General features: G+C 49.3%; 1 protein-coding gene across 1 annotated transcript in view; it reads left to right on the top strand.

Moving 5' to 3' along the window:
• Nucleotides 1-2,993: 2,993 nt before the first annotated feature.
• Nucleotides 2,994-24,360, top strand: part of nhsa (Nance-Horan syndrome a (congenital cataracts and dental anomalies)) — a gene marked incomplete at both ends in the record, with an annotated part of 63,689 nt that continues 42,322 nt past the window's right edge. Inside the window, one exon of the mRNA XM_084444453.1 lies at nt 2,994-3,273. Within this exon, the coding sequence (XP_084300579.1) occupies nt 2,994-3,273 (280 nt within the window). The remainder of the gene's footprint in view (nt 3,274-24,360) is intronic.

The raw sequence follows: 24,360 nt of genomic DNA, 5'->3' as shown, positions 1-24,360 counted from the left end.
CAGAGAGAGAGATGCTGAGTTTGATGCTAAGGGATTTGGTCACATGGCCTAACTTGTTCAGTCTTTTCTACCAGAAGAGAAGACCAAGCATCAGCAGCATTTTCGGAGGTTCATTCACAATTCAATCTGTTTCTGGGAGGTTCAGCAGAACTTCGGAGGGAAACATCTCATGTCCCCCCCCCAAGGAATCCATGAGCACATCTCACCAGGGGCACCATCGCCGTTCTTCTCTCCTCCCTGTTCTTCTCTCCTCCCTGTTCTTTTCACTTCTCACATCTCCAGAGGTTCTGTGCGGGTGCCAGTGAAGCATAGGCTTATTGACATTTTCCCAGCAGAGCTACATTATCCCAGCTTGATGACCTCCTGTGCCTCAAAGAGCCCCTCCACCCCCTCTCTCCAAGTCCCTGGCGGGGCAGCTGTGCTTTCCCGGACAGACACAACAGCCGAGGGTTGAGGAGATCGCGGCTGATGAAGGCATTCCTCCAACCCGCATCCAGCGGCCTCATCCCAAAATAACGTGCGGTGCGTCTGCTGCTGTCCAGGATCCCGGCACTCTTTCATTCATATCCACCATAGAACCAATCACACTGAAATACTCCACATTCCTCCGGCCTGTCCTCCATCAGCATTTACCATTCCAACGGTTCACTCCCCTTCTCCGGTGGTGGTTCATTCATGGTCCATTAGGCCATGTTCCTGCTGCGATGTGACGACTCTTCTTATGATAACTGATGACAAGATCTTAAGTAGGCCCTGGTACTATAGAAAGGTCTTTACTACCACTGAGACATGTTTTATCTTTGGCCAGATGATTGATTTACTGGGAAACAGAAGTGCGTGATTATTATATTAAGATTGTGCAGGATGCTAGATAAGACTCAATTCATAGCATGGTGATGTACAGTTGTGTGACATGCTAGTGCCTTGGTCAATCATGTGTATTGGGATTGCATCCTGAAAAATGAAGGATGGCCATTAGGTGAACTACTAATGCAGTTTTCACTCACTCACACACACACACACAGTCCCCATGCAACAGTTGAGCTCCATGCAGTGTTTAATTTCAGAGGCAGACAAAGTCTAGACTGATACCTTGATCCCGTGTCTAAGGAGATGAATGGAGAGATGAATGTTGGCAGTTTAGTCAGGGAGACAGACAGGAGATGCCAGACGACAACGCCCGCCCCCTTCAACTCCTCTTTCCCATAACCTGTGTTTGGCACAGTCCGCACACACGCGTGTGCATACCTGTAGCTCCCCCTCTGCAGACTTAAATCATTAGCATTCTCACAGGTGCTTGCCAGGCTGTGTGCTCAGAAGAGGACACAAAGCACAGACTGGTATACATTCATAAAGGCAGACTCCTAAACTAGGAGTCCCCCTCATTGAACTATAAATACCACTTAACTCTGTTTGGTTTGCATTTCGAGACAGCAGCTGCATGTGACGAGGAAACTATATGTGTTGGCCATGTGTCGCCTCTAAATATACACCCATTTGATATAATTACCACTCTACTGTCTCATACAATGTTAACAACTGCCACATAATTACTGAGTGATTATACCATGATCACAATATGTCTTGAGACATAGTCATTATAAATGGACTCTCTTGCTATAGTGGTCAAGGAACATGGTGCAGCAGCCAGGGGAGTTCCAGGGATGACCTGACAGTCCACAGGCAGCTCTGGATATTTTACACATCCTGGAAACATCCGGGCTGAGGGTTGATGGATGTTAGTGCCTCTAGTATTACCAGAGAACATTTTTCAATGGGACTCCTTCAGTGCAATGTGTTTAACTGTACTACACAGAGGGGCTTTCTGAACAGTGGCTGAAATATACTCTGCAGTTCCCCTCCATATGAATTACACTGAATTATGGCTGCTGAATGGTAAAAAAAAACAACACACATCTGCTCTCGCCTGTGAAGATTACCAGCCATTGTCTGTTCAAGTTTGGCCTTTGTTGCTACACCATTACTCATGATGACGACATGCGCCATATCGCCGGCCCCTCCATTGTCCCCAGGCCAGGCTTTGCAATGGTTGCACTTCTGGTGTGGACATTAGTTAGCCCACAGGAAGGGCTTAGGCTGTCACCTCTGCCGATTCTGGCCCTGTCAGCTGGGATTTAGCTAAACACTCATTCAGCGAATGTGAATGAGACTCGGTCTGCTCTGCCAAGCCTGGTATGGAGGTGAAAGCGCAGATGAACCTACAGACATATGACGAATCACCATAGGAATCCTGAAAGCTCCATCTTTCATAAAGAATTGTATCTGGTGCCTATATCTGCTTAGGTTATCTATCCTTTTTCAGGATGTGCTGTGCTGCTCAAGTTGTGTGATGTTAATCAGACATTTCTCAGAATGATGTATCCAACATATGTATTGTGTATGTTTAGTAAATATTATTCATTTAAATCACCATATTGTCAGGAGATAGTTGAGGCTGTGTAATGAGCTGGCCCATCACTACAGCATGGTTATCATATGGTTATTATAATGTAACAAGTGAGTAACAATTTCATACACTGAGACACTTTAGACTCGTTTCAGGAAGATGAGGAGGGGTAAAGAGATTAATAGGTGCACAATATCTCCCTGTGTGGCTGTCCAATCCTGGCGTTTTCTCTGTGCATGTGGCTGAGACCAGCGTCAGCACCTAGGCTACGGGCCGCTGGAGTCCGGATCCGGGACATGAAGCATGCCGCTCCAGGTTTTGACGTGCTCTTTTTTAAAAACCACCTCTACTTTGGAGCACTGGAAAACATACCACCGACAGGCAGCTGATGACCGGAGGAGCAACGCGGATACTGAAGAGTAGAAGCTCTCAACAGTGCGTATGCCCACCCGTGTTGGGGAGTGAAAGGATGGGGTATCAACAGATGAATTTGGGAAAGATGGATTAAGGGGGGGGGGCGAGAATTTCTTTTGCTACATTTCTTTGGACTGATTTTTAGTGGATTTATAAACAGGTCCATGACAAAATGCCATTTGCCAAACGGATCGTGGAACCTCAGTTGCTGTGTAGGCATTCAATCCCGAATGACGATGGTCAGCTTTTCGAGGATCTGTGTTCCATCAACAATGTGGCTCTTTCCCGGACCTTGCGGCAGCTTTCTGACCTGGCCAAGCATGCTTGCTCCATATTCCAGGAGCTGGAGAGCGACATTGTATCAACCAACCAACGAGTTCGGGGCTTGCAGACTAAAATTGGAAAACTCCAGCAGTCTACCTCTGGGTTGGACCCCAAACAGGAGGCAGTGCGTGAGTACTCCACTTTCAGTGCATTCATTCTCCGCCGCATGCTTATGTGAAGGGTCTCCCGTTGCACATAGTGCGGGACGGGTGCCTGGTCGCAAAAGCGCAGAAATAAGTGCTGAATATAACCTAACGTTAGGCCACGGAAGGGTCACAGTTGCATTTAATAACTTAGTCCATACCTTGGACTCACTTGAATTGAAATTCCCAGCTCCATATGTTGTATATCATGAACGCCAACATGATGTAAGGCAGTGGTCCCAAAGTAACGAGGTGAGCTCGGCTGTGGTGTTTTCACTCAATTTGTCTCCGCGCGGACAGGCGGAGGGGCGTGTTGCGCGCCAGACTATTCTCATAACTCAAACGCGTAAAATATATTCGCAGGTGTAAGATAATGATATCCTTATTATTTTTTACACCGTTGAGCTCTGCCAAAAAGACTACGGCAGTTACCAAAGTCCTCAGACTAGGCTACGGGCGGGAAATAATGTGAACAGCCCACCTGGGAAGTAGGCTAGCCCCATTCTACGCTCATGGCTACTCGAGCTCACTCACACCTTCCAAAAAAGAAATAGGCTACTTGGCAGATTTGCCCATTTATGAATAAGACCCCAGCAGTTTGGAATACTGCATAATGCTATAGACTTCAGCAGACTTGTGTGCTCACTTCTTCCGAACCATTCCATTAAAGCCCATTTATCAACTGAACATGAAAGGAAAGCGTTTCAATATCGATCCGGTAGCAACTGATTATTGTCAATAGGTCTGGTGAGGATGAGATGGAGCAGGTGATGCCTTCTGTCGGTTTTGTTTATGACTATATGTATTTTTCTTGTTCATTAAAATATTTAGATGATAATGATAATGATTATTTTGCATACATGGTTCATGTCCCCAGTTCAGTAACAGTTGTAGTGAGCTAGTAGGCCTAGGCCTGCACAGTAGGCAGGTTTTAAATAGCCTGGCCTTCAGTCTGCCACTATGTGTTTATTAACGTTGATTCTCACAACTCATTTGAGTTATTTCAGTTGAGCTATTGGATTTGCTGAGTGCTCATCAACATTCCAATGGAGGAGGCAGTGAGGGAGTAACCCGTCATTAACCTGATACAAGCACTGCATGGTGCCATGGCCTAGCTGACTTTTCATCTCTTCAGGCTCCCCAAAAGATTCTTGGGGGGGTTTGTGAGTGAGTGTGTGTGTGTGTGTGTGTGTGTGTGTGTGTGTGTGCCGTGCATGTGTGTTTGTCCAAGGGGCACCTCTGAAACTCATTCATTCCACTGCAGCGTAAACATCAACTTGAACATAGACAGGAACCCATGCAGGAGAGGAGAGGATGTGCCATTCTTGCCTGACGTGTCTCAGCATGCTCCTCAAGCCCCCTTTCCTGTGGTCTCACGATGGATTTGTTTGCCTGAGGGAATCTATCGACTCCCACCATAAAGACTCAAGTCCTATCTTTAACAACCCGTGGTTTGCTTTGCTAAGAGGTCAGACAGGTAAAAGCTTCCACGTCTATTGGGGGACAGACAATGTGTTGTTTGTTAAAATTAATTAATTAATACATGCATACATACATAAAAATGAAACACACATTCAACTTTTTCACCCTTTTTTTCACCCCTCTGAAAAATGCTACGGCTTAATTGCTCTTAATTGTCCTTTTTATATCACTGGGTGTCTAGGGCACCCTTAAACAACAGAGCGCCCACTAATCTGAATGACAATTAAGCTGGAGTGGGTGGGCCTTGCTGGAGGGGTGGGAGGGATGAGGGGAGGGGGGTTGTGATGTGGCTGCGACTTGTCCAGAGGATGAGGATCTCTAAAGGACAGGGTCTGCTGCGTTTCTAGATTTGATCGCGGATGAAACAGTTACTGCTCCATTGGCAAGGCATCACAAGTTGCCTACTGTTCAGTTGTACGCCGTTTGTAGATGAGGAGGTCAATAAGGATTAGATGTGAGATGTTACTGTACCAGCTCACACTCACGCACTCTCTTGTGGATCAGGGCTGTAAAGCTGCCACATACACACCAGTATGTTCCCTGTGGGGCCATGTTGGTATATTCCCTGTGGGGCCATGTTGGTATATTCCCTGTGGGGCCATGTTGGTATATTCCCTGTGGGGCCATGTTGGTATGTTCCCTGTGCGGCCATGTTTGTACTTAGGCAGGCTTGAATGCAGAGCATGATACTGACACAAATAGGTAAAATGTTTTTGGATGGAAATCTCTGCCCTCACTTCCCCCCCCCCCCCCCCCCTCTCTCTCTCTCTCTCTCCAGTTAAAGCAGTCTGTGGACTAGACAGTGGGGAAATAGATAATCAGTCCTCTTTAATGACTAGGATGGTGTTTTTGAGTTCTGCTAGGGTTCAACCTGTAATTGACCTGTAATTGAAGTCTGTCCATGGAAACTATTTGAATTTCAGCCGCTTGCCTTATAAGGCCTTGGGTTTTCTCTTGGCATTGCCCCTAAGCTACATACAAACACTCACGCATACAAGCACTCGCAGATGCCCACGCCAACATACACACACACATACACATTATACAACTAGGTGCCTGTCCTGGATCCTTCTGTCTTTTGTTTGGACAGCTCTCTTCCTGTGACACCTCATCAGTGTCCTGGGAAGACTAACGTCAGGCCAGGCCAGACCACACCAGACAGACCAGGCCAGACCACACCAGACACTTGCTCTGGTTTATTTTGATCAAGTGTGTATGAGCAGCCCGGTGATGAGGGGGTTTGGGGTGTCTCTGGCAGGGTGAGGGGAGGGGGGTCATGGTGCCTGTGCAGGAGAGTAGTCCTCTCTGGCTTGCTCCTCCTGGAACACGTGGCTGGCAACACGTCACATTCCTGCTCCATGCTGCTGGGCAGGCTGCATACTGGAGCCCAAAGCTGAATGGAGACTGCGGGGTGTATGTGGCTCCTGAGAGGGCCAACAACCAACCAACCAGCCAACCAACCAACCCCGGCTCACCTCCCTCCCTTCCTGCCTCTCTCCTTACCTCCCTTCCTTCCTCCCTCCTCTCCTCCCTCTCTCCTTACCTCCCTCCCTTCCTTCCTCCCTCCTTTCCTCCGTCTCTCTTTACCTTCTCCTCTTCCTTCCTTCCTTTCTTCCTTCCTACCTTCCTCCCTCTCTCCTTATCACTCCTATCTTCCTTCCTACCTTCCTCCCTCTCTCCTTACCTTCATTACTAATTACTTTACTTTTGAGTTACTTTCTAAAAACAGGTCATTCCTTACCTGAATCATCGAAATGCTGATCTAAGATCAGTTTTGCATTTTAGATCATAGTAGACAATAGAAAATTGGATTCTATACCAGCTGATGACATAAACAGTCAGTTCAGCCACGGCTGCAGAGGTGGCATTCGCATGCGCATATTAACCAAATGAAAGGGAGCAGGCACGCGCATAAGTAACAGTCACTGTAATCTGATTACTGAAAACTCAAATGCAATCCCTTACATTCCAAGTTACTGGAAAAAGTAATCTGATTACAGTAATCCCTAAGTAAGTACAGTAAATTACTCCCAACACTGCTCCTTACCTTCCACTCTTCCTCCCTCTCTTCCTCTCTCTCTCCTTATCTCTCCTATCTTCCCACCTTCCTCCCTCTCTCCTTATCTCTCCTATCTTCCTCCCTCCCTTTCTCCCTCTCTTCACCTTCCTCTCTTCCTCCCTCCCTCCCTCCCTCTCTCTGTGCCTCCATGCCTCCTTGGGCGAAGGGACCATTTTCACACAAGCTGGTTATTTCTTTAACCCCATAATGCTATGCCAAAGAACCATGTATTACATACAAACGAGATCTGCAAAGCATTGCTTGAGCACATGTTCCCTATTCTTTGGTCGCTACTGTATTTAAATGATTACAGACACAGACACTGAGTAGTAGCATACCATGAGTCTGAAGTCAAGCTTTCCTGCAAATGCAATGATACTTCAATTCTACATGCTGTGAGTTAAATGTAGTTTTTGTCTGGTTATTTTCATTTTGTTATTTAACCTTTTTAAACCAGGCAGGTCAATTGAGATCAAGTTCTTATTACCAATGACAGCCTGTAGCACAGTACAAGGGTCTACAGTTTGCCACCCATACTTCAGTTTTAGGCTACTGTCTCTCCAAGCCGGAACAGGATAAACATCTTTTGTTCAGTCAGGTGTGAATGATATCATCAGGTCCTCAGACGGGTGAGTAAAACAGTCACTACCTTATGTATTCCCTCCAGAGTAAGAATGGTTTTGTTTTCACCCTGAAACAATTATATGCCGATGTCTACTTAATGCACTGGATCTCTTTTATAACCATTATCATGTCTGTACCTGTAGACTCTTTAGCATTTAGCAATAACCATCCTGGCTCAATAGGACATTAGTGAAATCAAATGTAGGTTTTTCTCAGTCGCTAGCTCGCTACAGAGTGAAACTAGTGAAACACTGCGTTGTGTGATGTAATTAGCCGTTTCTCATAGCTGAGCAGGCGGGGGGGGTAGCTGATAGGACTGTACCGTAACAAATGTTTTAGCCTTTCTGGGCTGATACGCGGTGATCACGGTACCCTGCCCATCTCACTCCATCTCTATCTTCCATTCGTTACGCAACACTCGAGGCCAGGCTGGGGCCCGCCGGATAGACTCTCCCCCATCACCGGTCTGCCCGGTAACAGCCGAGAGGCCAGGCCAGCTCTGCCCTTCGCCCGGTGCGTCCTCCTGTGTCTCGCTCCGCTCTGAAATAGCCGTCGGAGTGCGGACTGGCTGTCTCATGCGTTCAAGCTCTTCCGCTACCACTCTTTCTTTTTTTATATGTCTCTCCATCCTTCCACTTTCGCACTCTGTCATCCTCACGGCTAGCGGAGAGAGGAAGAGAGAGGGATGGAGGGAGAGAGAGAGAGAGGGAGGTAAGGATGGAGGGAGGGAGAGAGAGAGAGAGGGGGAGAGACAGAGCAGTTCTGACGTTTCGGAGCAGTGATTTTCATGCAGCTCTGTGGGTCTCAGTGGCCTGGAAGTAAAAGTTTTTTAGCAGAGAGCCGACCTTGCTGGGACCACTGAGTTTGCCTCCTAGCTGGCCCTCCATCCCTCTGCTAACTGACCCTGTCCACCCACTAGGACAGCTTCACCCATTAGGACAGCTTTGATTTATTAAGTGGAGGCATCACCAATAAATCAATACACACCCCTCCACCCACCATGAATGTTATGACAGATGATCATAGTCATCAAAGGAGGCCTGCAGGAAAGAAGTGGTTATTATTATAGGCCTGTGCCACTCTAAATGTATATAGTAGTATTACAGCAGCTTAAATATCATGCATTTGCTATGTTAGTTGTTGTAGGGTTATGATGTTAATGCGGTTTAGCACACACAAACGACAGAAAGAATGTGTGTGTGTATGTGTGTGACAGAGAGAGAGAGATGGAGAGAGAGAGAGTGTGTAAGAGAGAGAGAGGTCTCAGATCACAGGGTGATTTTCTCACTAGATAAAGAGCTTCTCTCTTCCCTCTCTCTCATTATCAGAACTATATGCATATTTCTGCAGGTCTGGACAACCAGGCGTTGATAAAGTGCTCCTGCTAATTATAGAGCACGTTTCAAAGGCTCCCTCTCCCCTGCCTGTCCCGGCCCCCTGCTCCTCGGCACAGACAGACAGAGAGGACTCCCAGACAGCGCAGTCCCGATGCTGCGGCTTTGTGTTTTCATTCAAATCCCTCCGAGCTGATGTCATCCCACTCATACTGTGTTTGAGGGTTTTTCCAGCCGCGAAGCTATGTGGCCCTGCTGCTGTGAACTGCTCAGATTCTTTGTGTGTGTGTGTGTGTGTGTGTGTGTGTGTGTGTGTGTGTGTGTGTGTGTGTGTGAGTGCGTTTGGTTGATGTCAAGACTTAACTCATGAATGACGTTCTTGTCTGGTCATCGTGATGACGTCATACTGAATCGCTATCATTGACCAATATTCCCAATACAGTAGAACGTCATTTTTAATTGTTGTTTCTCTTCGAAGTGCTGAGAAGAGGTGTGATTCTCCGTGGCGTCTGACCGGCCCGTGCTTCGCTGCACCAGCGGTAGTTAGCGCTGCTGTAGTTAGCGCAGCGGTAGTTAGCGCTGCTGCAGTTAGCGCAGTGGTAGTTAGCGCTGCTGTAGTTAGCGCAACGGTAGTTAGCGCTGCGGTAGTTAGCGCAGCGGTAGTTAGCGCTGCTGTAGTCAGCGTAAGAGGCGACTCCTTCGGCGCACGCTCTGGGCTCCATTAACGGTGCGGACTCCTCAGCACCTCAGCTTGACCTCCGTTTGGCCCGGCCAGTCCTTGAAGTGGTTTTCACTCGACCGTTTGAGTAGAGTCAAGCATTCCAAAACATCAGTGACCAGGAAACCACAGCGCCTGCTGGCACATCTGGGACTTCAGGAACTCCTACCCCCCCTATCCCACACACACACACTTCTACCTTGTACCCCAGGACACACACTCACACACACACTCTTCTCAACTGGGACCAACAGTGCACTGTATGACTGGAACAGCCATGAGGAGTGGAAGAGTGGGTGGGATGTATGTGTGTGTGTGTGTGTGTGTGTGTGTGTGTGTGCATGTGTTCACTTGTTTATGAAAGGGAGGGTGGGTTGTGATGAAAAGTGAAATTTATATTTTAGGGTAGTTTCGCCTGAGGACATGTGTGAGTCATTACCCAGCATTCCTGTGGTGACGGGCGGGGGAGAGGGCAAGTGCTGCCGCTGCCCTCGGCGCCGTACGTCCACTTCTCATCTTTCCACGGAGAATTCCATCACCTTCGTGTATATTTTCTGTCCAAAGTTGTACGCAGCGCAATCAGTAAACACAGATTAGTCTGCGTTTACCTACGACGTGGTCGGTGATTTTACATCTTGCTTTTCCCCTCGCAGACGCATTACAGGCCCTTTCCCATCCACAAGTGTGAACGCCGCGCCGTTCCTGACACACCGCTATCACTTTACTGCATGTTTGTGCAGAGATTCCACCCTGAGGTAACGGGACACCCGCTTGTTGTCATGGCGAGGAGTTTGTTTTTGTCCAGCTGCGGGGAGCTGAAGTGGGGGGCAGAGATAACGTAGCCTCTCGCCCCCGAGGTGTGTGCCTCACACTGAAGTCAGTCCCGGTGTGAATTACCTTTCCCAACTGGCCTGTACTCTTAAAAGGCTAGAGAGGGGCCTGGTGGTGGTGGGACAAAGCAGGGAATGCAAGGCACCAGAGGACAATATAAACCAAATCTGAAAGAAGAAAGGGAGTTGGGTGGCAGTCATTTAACCCTGACCCCGCAAAGCCTGCTGACCCCCCCTTTTCCCTGCTGCCTATATACCTCCTCAAAAGACAAAAGAGCAAACACAGCCCCCACCCCACCCCCCACCACTTGCCCAACCTCTAAAGAGAAGCCTGGTTAATGAGAGCGGATTTAACGTTTGACATTACACTGAATAACCGCAGGTCAATGGAGCCAGTGAGAGCCAATCAGAGACCAGGAATGATTAGTACTCAGGCTCTCAGACTCACGTTGACGAACATGTAAAAGAAGAACTTCCATCCTGTTTGACAAGCTAGGCTGAAAGTATGCTTAACTAGTTGGTTTTTGTCCTGCCTATAGTCAACAGGAGGGTCAAATAACACATTTCTTCCTTAATGAGTGCTGAAAAAAAACACATCTATTGAGTGTGAGTTATTATTATACCACGTTGTTACAGGAAGAGACTTAAGATGTGCACAGGAAGACACATAAACCCCAGATCACTCCCTGGCTTCTGTCAAATCATGTTAGAAGTTCTCTCTCCAGGAGTTACCTGATACTTTAGTCTGCTGAGCTCTACAAGCAGAGTCATTATAACCCCAAATCCATACACTATCACGCCAGAACCCTCATTTCCTGTGAGAAAGTGATTTTGACCTCATCCTGTGCACTGCTCTGGTGTCATCAAAGGAATTCTCCTTTCCACTTGCTGTGCTATCAGAACTTTGGCTCAACCTTCCCTCTCTCTCTGAAATTAGCAAAATACAGATGTAATTACTTATGTACCACCACTCTGGAGAAATCCTTTCCCAAATTAAATTTCCCAAGGATTTAATTTAATTACAAACCCAAAAGTTAACCCAACTTTCATTTCTAGTGATTTTAACGCTTAGAACTTGGCCAAGTCATATTGTCAACATCACTCTGGCGTACCCTGTCCCACAGCAGAGACTATCGTCTGCCTGGTTACAGCAGGGTCACGAAGCCACTGTCAGTCAGAGTTCTCTGGCCAGCCAGCATGTCAGCCCACCTGCCTGGGCGTCCTCCTAATAACTCTGCCTATCTTTAAATCATATTATCTCCCAGCTGCCTTTGTGCTCCTCCACAACATCCCCACCCCCCACCCCCTCCCCACCAACACCCACAGCCCACCCATTGCAATGAAATATTTAACCGTTGCGCAATGGAATTTCCCCTACACAAAACACTTCTTGTTACAAAGATGTTAAGCACACATCTGGGGAATCTTGGCAGGTCATTTCCGACCGAAGGAGGCTTGAAAACACTTTTGTGAACTCCTCACCTCTATCTCAGCTGTGTGACTATGTCATAGCATGCAGTTCATTATCAACAGGAGGAGATTATGAAACATAACGGTTTGGCTTGTCTGGTTTTTCAACATCCAAAGACCCCAGTACGGTATCCCACGCCAAAGGCTATCATGTTTTTACTAGTTACTAGCGCTGTCATTACTTATCGCTTAAAGCTATTTTTCAAGACAGCTCTAAACGTGGGAGAAAAATCAAAACTGCTATTCCTTCAACTTTATTTTCCTTCGATCTCAAGGGCAACCAAACTGTCTGGTAGAGAAAGCTGATGTAAAAATAAACTGCCATTTAAACAGGAAGCAGAGCGTTTTGGGGAGACGGTCTTTGCCATGCAGGTGTTTAGACTAGGATTTGATAGGTATGTGAACTCCCCTCACCTCATAAGCCAGACCTCCTCTTTAAAGTTGAAAGAGCCCTTTCATAAATCATCCTTCCATCTCAGCGCAGTTTGCCCCGTACAGAATGCACCTGTGGAGATGAGGGCGTGGCTCAAGGTGTGTTTTCAATTCAGCGTAATTCGACTCAGTCTTCTCTGGCTTTTAAAGATACAAAAGCCTAATTCTTTTATGATGCATAGCGTATCGAGGACACGCTCGTATCGCAAGGATCTGCTGCAGGTGCTGCAACACTAGCGCTACTTGTGTAACTTGTCTTTTAATTGAGTGACTGCACTACCAGTGTCTATGAACAAGCTCCTGTGACCTGGATAGAGAGTTCAAGGTGTCTGCGTCATCACCTCGGCACCTCTCCCGTCCCAGACCAGTCCAGATTCAACGCTGAGCTTCCCCCCCCAGCAACCCAAAGAGAGACTGATATATTGCTTGGACTCGCCAGCATCCCAGCCCTCTGAGAGAGGGTGAGGAGGCAGTGCAGCTCCTGTGGGTGATTTTAATGCTCCAGAGAGCAGCACATAGCTCTACTGCCACAGTGGATGTTCCCAGGCCTCCCTGCTGAAGGCTGGCCCGGTCAGCAAGCCAGCAGGACACTCCGCTCTCTTGTTCTCTGTACTTTTATACACACACACATACACACACACACGCATGCACACATATACACACACACACACCTTCACGCCTTCTCTTTTTCTTCCGTAACTCTCTCTCTCTCTCTCTTTCTCTCTCTCTCTCTCTATCTTCTCCTGTAGGTTTTTTTCTAGCCATCTTGATTCGTCTCTTATCCTGTGCCAGTAATTTCTGCACTTCACTTTTGCCCTAGGCATTTTATATCCTCTCCTATCTTATGTGAATAAATCATCTCCGCCGCTCTCTCTCTCTCTCTCTCTCTCTCTCTCCCTCTCTCCTCCTCCTCCCCCAGCACCCTTCTCTTGTTTGGGATTCAGCCCACCTTGCTCCCAGCTGCACCATCGGGGAGACAGGCGTCCTGCCGCAGTAGCAGGAAAACAGCAGGGGGCCATTAAAGATGCATGTCTGTCCTGCTCCTCTCCACTGTGCTGCCAGAACTCTTTCATTAGCAGCCTATAGGCCTGTACCTAACTAGGCCTGATCACCTCCACTCTACCTCCGGAGACTTCGCAGGTTGGTTCTGAACATCTACAGTACTGTCATTGGAGAGGAGTTACAGGTGTAAGTTACAGTGGGCCGTGGGAGTGCTTTAAATCTGCAGTAATGTATGCAGGCTTTCTGGGGGGTTACGCAAGAGAATTTTGTGGACGTTCAAAAGCTCTTGTTTGGTATACAACTAGAAACGCCTGGGTCCTTAGTTTGTGTGTTTCAGCAGGCAGGTTCTGATCATTTCAGGCGTAACGCTAGACTTGTAAAAAGTCTCAACCAACTCTAATACGGGTTGTGGTACAGTACCCCACCTCTGCATCAGAGATTTCATTTGGTAGATGAGGGAAACTCGAGCAGCCAGTCAATCCGTCCCACATGCTGCCATGAAAGAGCGGCCTGCCCCTGAAGAGAGATCCCCTTACCGGCGCTCGGTTTGCACACCATCGCGGAGGGATGTGTGTGTTCCCGACACGCTGGGGACTCCCACCGACCTCCGAGCGGGAAGGAGGCCTCGGGCGGAACGAGACCAGAGATCGCCCCGCCCCCCCCCCCCCCCCCCACAGCGCTTGTATTGGCGGCAGGAGTTCAGCGATCGCACTTCCTCTGATTACACCGCTGCGTGTTTTTGAGGCATCACCATAATCATCCTGTCAGCCAAGGACGCTCCTCTTTGACTCCTATTTCATCAGAAAGGCCCGGAGCTGCTTTCAGTTTCAAGAGTTATCAAACACATTCACTACTAGAGGTGAAACAGAGGACTTACGTTACTACCGGGAAATGAACCCAAGGGGTAACAATTCCAGTAACCACCACTATCTCCTTCCTTAGTTCCTCTGTGTTGTTTGTTTAGTAATGTAGCTACCAAGAATACCTGCGCATGAACGAGGGCTGAAGAGTGGGGGGAGAATAGTCCTGAAAACATCAGAGTCTGGATACCATTATACAGCCTTTTCTTCCTGAGTTATTTTGGCTCAGGTGTGGAGACTGTGGGCACCAGCGGGGATCAGTGGAGAACGGAGAAAAAGCCAGTTCTTAGCCAGGGACGGAGAACAAAGGTGGCTTTAGACAGAGCTTTGATCCCCCTTCCCAAGGTGGAGAACAGAGATGCCTGGCAGTGCCAAAGGTCATTAGAGCTGGCATTCAGCTTTTGTTTTCATGTGAAATGTGACCTTCTTAAAGTGTTGATCAGTGGACCGAAACGTTCACTCTCACTTTGTCACTTTTTTCACCTTTGTACTCGATGTACAAATAAAATAAATTTTCTATTTTTGTCTCCAAGAGTCTTTATTTATTTTTGTCAGTGTTCAGGCTTTTTCTTATCACCTTGGTCCATTACGCTGGCCTCACACACCACGCCCACTTCCTGGTACTGGGAGCCTTCAGTCAAGATCGCAAACATTTCTACATTTTTACGTTAAATGCAACCTTTTGCCCATAAGGAATATGGTTGTATTATTAAGATGAGTTCAGAAGGAGACTTGTCTTACTTTTCCTACAGTTTTATTTTCCGAAAGGGAATTGTTTTGTCTCTTGAACAGAGAGCACATGGGAACTCATACCAAAACAGTTGTAACTTTATTTAATGAATTTGCAGTTTCCTGAAATATCCTATTATTACAGCCAAACCAGAGACACTAGGGTGAACTCTATTTAATATCATGTTACACAAAACCTCTGTGTGCTCCCACATTAAACTATATAGTACATACTTGTATGAGATTTACAGTTCTCTTGTGTTTTATTATGACTCCTAAGCATTTGTTTTCAGAGTCAGATTCTTGAGATATATTTCTTGGAAACATGGGCTTCCTCAAATTAAGTCATTTATGGGAAATCTGTGGAAAGCTGACCCCTGTTACATCACAGATCCAGGCAAGGGTCAGGATAATGGTGTCAGCTAGTCGACGTCACTAAACCTCCGGAGAATATTCCTGGATTCCTGGAGACAGACTTCGTATGAAATGGAAAGTACCTAAGGGCAGGGTAGTCTCTCTCTCTCTCTCTCTCTCTCTCTCTCTGTCTCTCTCTCTCTCTCTCTCTCTCTCTGTCTCTCTGTCTGTCTCTCTCTCACTTTCTCTCTCTCTCTCTCTCTGAAGGGAGATGGACATGCATTCTCTCCTGGCTCTGCTGTGGTTCTCCTCTAGGTCTGTCCTGTCTGGGGCTGTGGTTCTCCTCTAGACCTGTCCTGTCTGGGGCTGTGGTTCTCCTCTAGGTCTGTCCTGTCTGGGGCTGTGGTTCTCCTCTAGGTCTGTCCTGTCTGGGGCTGTGGTTCTCCTCTAGGTCTGTCCTGTCTGGGGCTGTGGTTCTCCTCTAGGTCTGTCCTGTCTGGGGCTGTGGTTCTCCTCTAGGTCTGTCCTGTCTGGGGCTGTGGTTCTCCTCTAGACCTGTCCTGTCTGGGGCTGTGGTTCTCCTCTAGACCTGTCCTGTCTGGGGCTGTGGTTCTCCTCTAGGTCTGTCCTGTCTGGGGCTGTGGTTCTCCTCTAGGTCTGTCCTGTCTGGGGCTGTGGTTCTCCTCTAGGTCTGTCCTGTCTGGGGCTGTGGTTCTCCTCTAGGTCTGTCCTGTCTGGGGCTGTGGTTCTCCTCTAGACCTGTCCTGTCTGGGGCTGTGGTTCTCCTCTAGGTCTGTCCTGTCTGGGGCTGTGGTTCTCCTCTAGGTCTGTCCTGTCTGGGGCTGTGGTTCTCCTCTAGACCTGTCCTGTCTGGGGCTGTGGTTCTCCTCTAGGTCTGTCCAGTCTGGGGCTGTGGTTCTCCTCTAGGTCTGTCCTGTCTGGGGCTGTGGTTCTCCTCTAGACCTGTCCTGTCTGGGGCTGTGGTTCTCCTCTAGGTCTGTCCAGTCTGGGGCCGTGGTTCTCCTCTAGGTCTGTCCTGTCTGGGGCTGTGGTTCTCCTCTAGGTCTGTCCTGTCTGGGGCTGTGGTTCTCCTCTAGGTCTGTCCTGTCTGGGGCTGTGGTTCTCCTCTAGGTCTGTCCAGTCTGGGGCTGTGGTTCTCCTCTAGGTCTGGCCAGCACTTGGGAAGGTGTCTGTCTTTCATTAGTAGCATGGACTTTCATTTTAGTTTCAGCCCTCTACGGTATCCTCCCCAATACCACATAAGTAGAACCAGACGCGTGTGTGGGGGAGTGTGTGTTGTATAGTGATGATATCAACTCAATATGTCATAAGGAGGCAAAAATCCTCAAACGTATACTCCACTCAAACATTTGATGCTACTGCTTGGCCCGTCGTCTAGAGATACTGAAAAAGAGAGTCAAAACCTGCTCTCTGGGTTAAAAATAGCAACATTGCCTTTTCCACTCTGACTCTGTGTCCTTGGAGCAACGGCAGCACTGCCACGAGGAGGGACCAGTTCTGCTGATCCTGAGAGTGAGAAGTAGCCAACGTCAGGCCGTAGCGGTATTTCTGGCCCGTTACGCACGTAAGTGTTAAACAGCTGAGATGTTTTATCTCCGTGTGTAATGAAGGCAGGGTCATTCGCACAGGCGGCTGTCAGCAGCTCCTTGCAGTGTCCCCCGTAGTGTCGGGGGGGGGGAACCCCTCTACTCGACAGACGGAGCTCCACGAGCAGAGCGGGTCTCCACCGAGGGGGCGGGAGAGAGAGACACGAGGGGGTAGGAGACGCAGAGGTGGCACGGGATCCAACAGAAGGGAGGGTGTAGAGAAGAGGAGAGGAGAGGAGGGGGCAGGAGAGGGTAGAGAGGAGAGCAGAGACTTGGCAGACTGAGACCCAAGCTGAGGGGATCTTAATTGAGAGCAGATCTTGAATGGACGCCCATGCTGAGTTAGACCGGGGAGCCAGGGCCAAGCCGGGCCCCCCTGTCTTTATACCGATGAGAGGCACACCAGCTGGCTGGCTGCTGGGAAATTGAGGGAGGAGTCATTACTCCTCTGTTGAGGAGGGACAATGTGGGGCGTGCATCCTGGACTGGGGAGGGTCTCTTTCTCTCTCTCTCTCTCTCTCTCTCTCCGTTCCCCCTGCTACCCCCACATCCCCAAGGCCAAGGTTCTAGCCTCCCTGGCTGGTTGGCTCCCGGACAAAGCAGCCAATTAAGTGCCAGAGGTCGGGTCGGAGGGCGTGTTTGAGAGCGGCGTACTCACTCCGTTATCGGGAAGTCACCGCCCTGTCGGTGTCTGGGCCGTTGCCCTGGCGGCGCGTCATCCAAAGGAAGAAATGTCCCGATCTAACTGGCGTGGCAGTAGCCATTCACAGGCGGTGATGTGTGCACACAGAGCCTATTCATTATGTGTCACCTTAAAGCGTGTCTCTTCCTCTGTTTTATTGGGGACGTTGTTTGTTCATTCTCCTGCTAAGTGCCAATGCTGGCTCCAGCCCGGCATGGGCAGTGTCTCACGCATCACTCTCTCTTGGGCGACCCGCGTTCCGTCAACCCTGATAGTCGTCTGTGTTTCTTACGACGGGGGATCAGCCAGAGGTCTAACGGATGTATTGAGTGGTGTATTAGAGTGCGCTCTCTGGGGTGTTTGAAGAAGGGAGTTGCCGAGAAAGGAAGGGAAGCAGATCAAAGACAACTTCGCCCCGGCGGATGAGAATAACAGCGTAATCAATAGCATCTGCAGTCTGCGAGAGAGGGATGAGGTCTGCCGGACCGTCATCCGCCGAGGGAGGCCCGTCGAACAACAGAGCGATCGGACGAAAGGCCATGGGAAAAAGACATGGGAAATAGCCGCGTGCGTGCCGAACGCTTCAACGCAAAACACGCAGCCGGCTATCGCATCCTCGTTATATGTCTTCACGTAGACCAGAAACAATCCCCCCCCCCTCCCCCGTTTTCCCCTGCCTGTTCCCACCGTCTGTGTGGGGTCTGACGGCGTGCGTGTGGGCTGTATGGGGGCTTTTTCATTTAAGCGTACACGATGGTATCGGGTTAACCCAGCTGTAGCTGGAAGTGCATCTGAGGGCCTGGCCTCGCGCCACTGGTGGGACCCGCGCACCATCCCGCCATCTGTGGCGCTGCAGATGGCCGCGCCGGGCAAAGTAGGCCGCGCTGGCAGGGCTCCCTGGCCGGCCCGCCTCTGTAGCCTCCCCGGGGAGGACAATGGAGATTAGGGGTGTCTGATCTGCCGCTTTAAGTGTATTCTCAGGGCTGCCGGGACACAGGACGGGGTGGGTGGGGGTGGGGATGGGGGGGGGGGGGGGGTGGGGGCTGATCTTTGAAAGGCATCACTGTTATTTCATCCCAAGGATCAAGGAATGCTGGGACAGACTGTAGCCTGTATGCTTTGTGATATTTGGCCCCTGGCTGTCCCGGCCCCCCCCCATTACTCACCCTGGCTCTGGGGTCGGAGAGAGGTGGCCGGGTCAAGATGAACGCACCGACCACGGAGTTATCACGTCTCACAGGCCTCTAATCGTTTATGGGGCGGTTCATTGTTGATCTCCTGCCCATTTCTTGTCGGCAATTACTTTTATGGAAACCTCTCCTTTATAGTGGTGCTTTAGAAGCTCCTACAGGCAGTACCAATCACTTACAGGAAAATAAGTTAGAAAAGTTTATTTTCTTCTCTCGCAATTTTCATTCCCCCCCCCCCCTTAGTAGTCGCACGCTTGGTAAAATTACTTTTCCTTTTCGAGATCAGAATCTCCCCTAGCGTTTATCACCGCCTGTCCAGTAAGCGAGGACGCACACCCCATTTGGTATTTCCCTGTTCCTTGATTGTATTCGTCGTTGTTGACTTTGGGGCCGCGCCAGCAGGCCACTGTGTCTGGGGAACGCACTCTCCACACGGCGGCTCCGCGGGCGCAGAGGAACGGGCCAGGATGAAAGGCGGGAGGCGTGCGCGGAGGAGGCCTCACAGGACAGGGGGGAGAGAAGAGGAATGAAGCCCCCCCCCCACCTAGCCGGATGGCCTTATTAAAGCACCTTACATGGAAGCCCCGGAGCTGGGCGCTAACGAATTGGACTAAAGCAGCCTTGATCAGGTGCTGGGTTGGGGGGGCGAACCAATGTGCTGCTGGGAGGAGGGAGTGAGAGAGAGAGAGAGAGAGAGAGAGAGAGTGTGTGAGAGAGAGAGAGAGAGAGAGAGAGAGAGCGATGGGTGCTCCAGGGATCAGAGAGCCCCCTCCTCCTCTTTCTTCCTCTGTCCTCATCAGGAGGTCTACATGTTAGAGGAGCAGATCTAGCCCCTATAGAGGGGGCGGGGAGTGGGGGCGGGGAGCTGGAGACAGCGGAGAGACTTGTGATCTGATGACAGCTTGGGCCAGACTTTGAAGGCTGCTACCATGTTTGCATGTCCAGCTGCTCTGCTGGACCTCATAGATGGCCGAAGGGGGGATTGGGGGGGACCCCAGAGAATACTAGCAAGATTATTGTTAATTGAATTAAACATGAGTATGCCCCCTCTATAGCGTGTGAGAGATCATCTGGATAGGAGCCGTATTGTTCGACAAATCTTGCATCACGGAACAATCGACGGATTGGCTTCGCGATCCGTCCGTCCTGGAAACTCGACTGTCAGCTTCGGTTTCAGCAGCTCCACCCCGGTGGGAGTCGAGATATCCGATACGTTGGGAACTATCAGCGCTTTGAGAGATCCACCAGTGATTTACTACCTCAGTCAGCGGAGTGAGACGCTCCTGACCGTGTAACTCCCAGTAATCGAGTCCTGATGAGGAAGCAAAGCAGAATTTTGAGATGAACTGTAGCGTTTGGCGTACCGAGCCGGTGCTTTTTCAAACACAATTTGCATCCAAAACCCTCTCTTGAGAAGTGCCAGTGTCTCGTAACGAGCCGTGCCAGCTCCGCCCCCCCCCCCACATGCGCGTTTCATCACTCCTCCTCCGCGGTCCGCCTTCAACTGTTGACTGGCTTTGATAGGTGACTGGCAACACCGTGGCAACCGCTACAGTCGGTTCTGATTGCTCTTTGTCACATAGGCCAAACGTTGACTGTGCGTACTTAGCCTCCCGCGGGCAGGCAGGCTGCTCAACACAAGGTGTGAAGGAGGAGTCCGCCTGCCACCTGGCACCCTGGCGCAAGCGTCCCACATCGCTGGGGGAAACGAGTAAACCAAGTCTGTTTAGAAAACACAGCCAGACAAACATTGGCCAGTTCTACTGTGGAATATGGTTCGATTTGATTCATTCCAGATGGGATCTCGTCCGAATTTGTAAAAACTGTTACTGTGCAGTAGCTGGAGTTACTCTCTCTGGTCATTTAAGATTCAAGACTCCTTTTATTCATCACATTATGTAATGTACGGTGTACAGTCACAGGGAAATAAGTATAGGCTAGGCGTTGGCTGTCAAAAAACATTTCATTCAGGTCCGTTTTGGTGGTGGGATGTCATGCTAATTACTCAGACTCTCACTTCAGAAGTTCTAAGTCTGTATGGAAAGTTCCTCTGTTCTGGCTTCTCCCCTCCACAGTGCGTCAAGAGTGTTCTAGTCTTGAGGCGTTGCAGTTCTTATCTCAACTAGCAACATTCTGTTGGCAGCTGCAATAACAAACACTGAAAACTATGTCCCTTTGTTATGATGTCATCATAGCAGCCCATGTCATCAGAGGTAGCAGGCATGCACCAAGCGCCCAATGCAGCCTCTTCATTTGTCTTCTTATAAACAGCGTATATGTCAATGTGTCATTGTCATAGATAATACAGTCCCGAAGTGCCTAGGAATTCTGTGAGGCAGACATGAGCTCGACACAGTGCTCACAAGACTGCGTGGATTTATTGGCAGGAAAGAGAGAGAACATGGAGGCCTTGGCCCTTAAATATCCATACGGCAACTGCTGCCAGAAACATTTTCCCAGCCCAACGTTCAGGGGTGAATTGTGTCCCAGCTGTCCACCACAGGATGATTTTCTTCTTATTTGGTTTTTGAATTGCTTCCCCCGTAGACAGTAAAATGGCAGAGAGGATGAAGATGAGCAGAACTGGAGCAAAATGTTGAATAGGCATTACATCCAGGAAACGAGAATAGGCATTACATCCACGCGCGCCTGTGTGTGTGTGTGTGTGTGTGTGTGTGTGTGTGTGTGTGTGTGTGTGCGTGTGTACTGTAGGCATTTATGTTTCCTCAGAGACTTAAGCTCTCTACGCCAGTTAAGCACTGTCAACAACCTTGTTAGGAGTCATGAGCAGTGGAAAAGGCTGGACATGGTGGCCTATTTGTTGTGCAAGATCATTTTAGTAAACATCGAGCACTCAGTCATCACATGCATCCTGTTATGTGAAATAAACAATTAGTTAGGGAGGAGCAGTTACTACTCAGGGTAAAACTATGTGTTGTGTAGAACCATTTGTCCCTGAACCCGTCAGTTTGAACGATTTTGGCTTCTAAATATATCTGTGCCTCCATATAGAACCCTCTAAAAAGTAAGTTCAGTAGGTTTGGCTAGGTTAGGTGTGGAATCCAATAGTTCTGTGTGACCAGAAAAGGGTTCTTTTTTATCTGGAAACTTTTTACAGAGGGTTCTGCGAAATGGACAAATGTTTTTTACAGACTTTTCTGTGAAAGTGTAGACTTAGTGCAGGCATGTCTGTTTTTTATTTTATTTCATCCCTAACCAGCAGCATTCAGTGGTATCAAGCCCGCCAGCCCAGGAGCGGGAGTGACATGATCGAAACCAGACACTGCTCATCAATAAGTGATGCTGCGTTTAATCTCAGCTGGTTAACAAACCCCTTAAAGAAGCCCACTTCAGTGTCTCATCAACAATTCATGAAGACACAGCTGGCTAGCCTAGCATGGGGCACTAGAAAACAGGCACACAAAGCAGTAGTGACTCACCATCCTTACATACTACTGTACTCTGGGATGATGTGATGTTCACCGCCCCTCACGTACACCAGTCTAAAACCAGACGCTGTATTTTAGTTAATGAGAGTCCATTGATCACTCTCCTGGACAGACACACACATAGCAATCTGAGGTTTATGGGTGTGTTGACAGGAAATCATTGGCCGTCTAAGTGGGGGGACGGTAATGGGTTTATGACAGATTTTATTGCCCACAGTACTTGTTTGCTGTGTGTTGGGAGGAGGGGGGGTGTATTTGTGTGTTGCTGTGCTATTATGTTCAAACAGATAGACGTTATTGTTTTACAACACTAATGAGTACCTGGCCTGTCTCTAGTCTATCCCTTTTAGCTTTTCGGTCTCACGTAGAGCAGATGGCTCATGCGCATAGTGGGATAGTCCTTGTTCATGATGACAGACTGGTCTTTCTTTGTGGAGAAAGGCAGAGCAGGGATGAAATTCCACTGAAAAAAGTTTCTGAGAGGGGCTACAATTAAGTATCTTCTAACTTTGAATTGACCTTCAATACCATCAAGCCCTCGTTTCTGATAAGCCATGGCTTATAGGATATATATGGCATTTGCTAAGTAGTAAAAGAGTAGTTCCAAATTTAAATATGCTGCATAAATAGATATGTACTTGTCACCGCTATGTGGCTGATGCACATTTCCCTGATCCTCTTGGATTATGTTATTACATATTAGATTATTTAATCTCCCTTGCATGATGCAGTGACTCGTTTTCGCTTTAAAGTAGCCTGTGGTCCGGATTGCTTTGCGTCACCCTCGTCGTTTTTGCCTAATCTGCGTGAAGTTGTTTGTGTTGGCTGATCTACGTGTCGCCTGTCAGACCACATGGCTTGTGTTCGTCACGCCCATCAGAGAGAGTAGGAGGGGGGGGGGGGGGGGCGCTGGGGGTTGAGAGAAAGGGGGAGGGTGACACATCGGTATCTCCCACAGTCCTCTGAGCCGGTAGAGGGGCACCATAGGGAGGAGGGGCAGGAGGGAGAGGGCAGGAGAGAGGCCTGTGTCTCTCCCTGTCAGAAGGGAGAGAGAAGATCAGGTCACATTCCTCGGACCCGGCCTGCTCGCATCTGCAGTTTCACTTTCCCCCGGAGTGACGAGTGTGTCCAATTAGTGTAACGAGGGCAATCGGAGGTCCGGCTCCGTGCGTGACTCCTCCCCGCTCCGCTCCTGGTTCCCATCAAAGGTACGGGCACCAGAAACAGGGAGGTATGGCCACAAACACGCCGCCAAAAACCCACAGCGCCACAACCGCCTGGACCGTTAAAGCGTACACGGCGCCATCTCTCCGAGGTGAATCACCCGTCTCTCTTCTGCGGCGGCCCCCACTCATGAGGTGCCCCCCCCCCCCCGGCGAGGAGACACAGCGAGGTAGGAGGTGGAGACAGACGCGCGGTGGGAATCCCGGAGCTACATGACAAGCAGACTATCAGACAGGAGGACGTTATCAGACGAAAGCCGAGAATGGGGGCTGCGTTCCTGTCTGCCGCCACGTCCCCTCCGGGTGAAGAACACATCCGTTCATGCGGAGGGAAACTTGATCCCATTGAAACGGTGTCAAACCTGATGTGAACTCTAAACATGTTTATCTATCATCATAATGGGCTGAAATCTATAGGCCCTGACTAGCAAATTGGACCACAGTCAGTCAGTCGTGTCATTCTCTCTCTCTCTCTCTCTCTCTCTCTCTCTCTCTCTGTCTCTCTGTCTCTCTCTGTTCGTCAATTCAGTCAAACTCAGGGTTGTTCCATGCTGAAATAGAATCTGATGTGTTGACAGTTGCTTGCCCCCCCCTATGTGCTGCTGTGCTGCTGTCCCTCAGGCAGTGGCTGTCCCTGTGCTGCTGTCCCTCAGGCAGTGGCTGTCCCTGTGCTGCTGTCCCTTAGGCAGTGGCTGTCCCTGTACGTTCCCCGAGCAGACAGACCAGGCCTTTCACTTCCTCCATGGTGTTCAATGTTCTGTCAGAGAGGGCTCTGACCTGATGACCTACTGCCCCCTACGCTAATCTCTCTGATTGACTGCCGGGACCCTGGCCTAATCTCTCTTTCTCTTCCTCTCTTATCCCCTTCTATCTCTCTCTCTCTCTCTCTCTCTCTCTCTCTGTGAGATATGCTCTATGAATATCAACGAGAGAGGAGCTAGCTACCTCAGATACTGTCGATCTCCTTCAATCTGGGACAGCCCTTCTGCGGTCGGCCCTAATCTGCTGGTTCGGGGGGGGGGCTCCC

This window comes from Borostomias antarcticus (assembly GCF_949987555.1).
Source record: "Borostomias antarcticus genome assembly, chromosome: 10".
Classification (NCBI taxonomy): domain Eukaryota; kingdom Metazoa; phylum Chordata; class Actinopteri; order Stomiiformes; family Stomiidae; genus Borostomias; species Borostomias antarcticus.
This window is presented reverse-complemented; position numbering and strand designations above follow the sequence as displayed.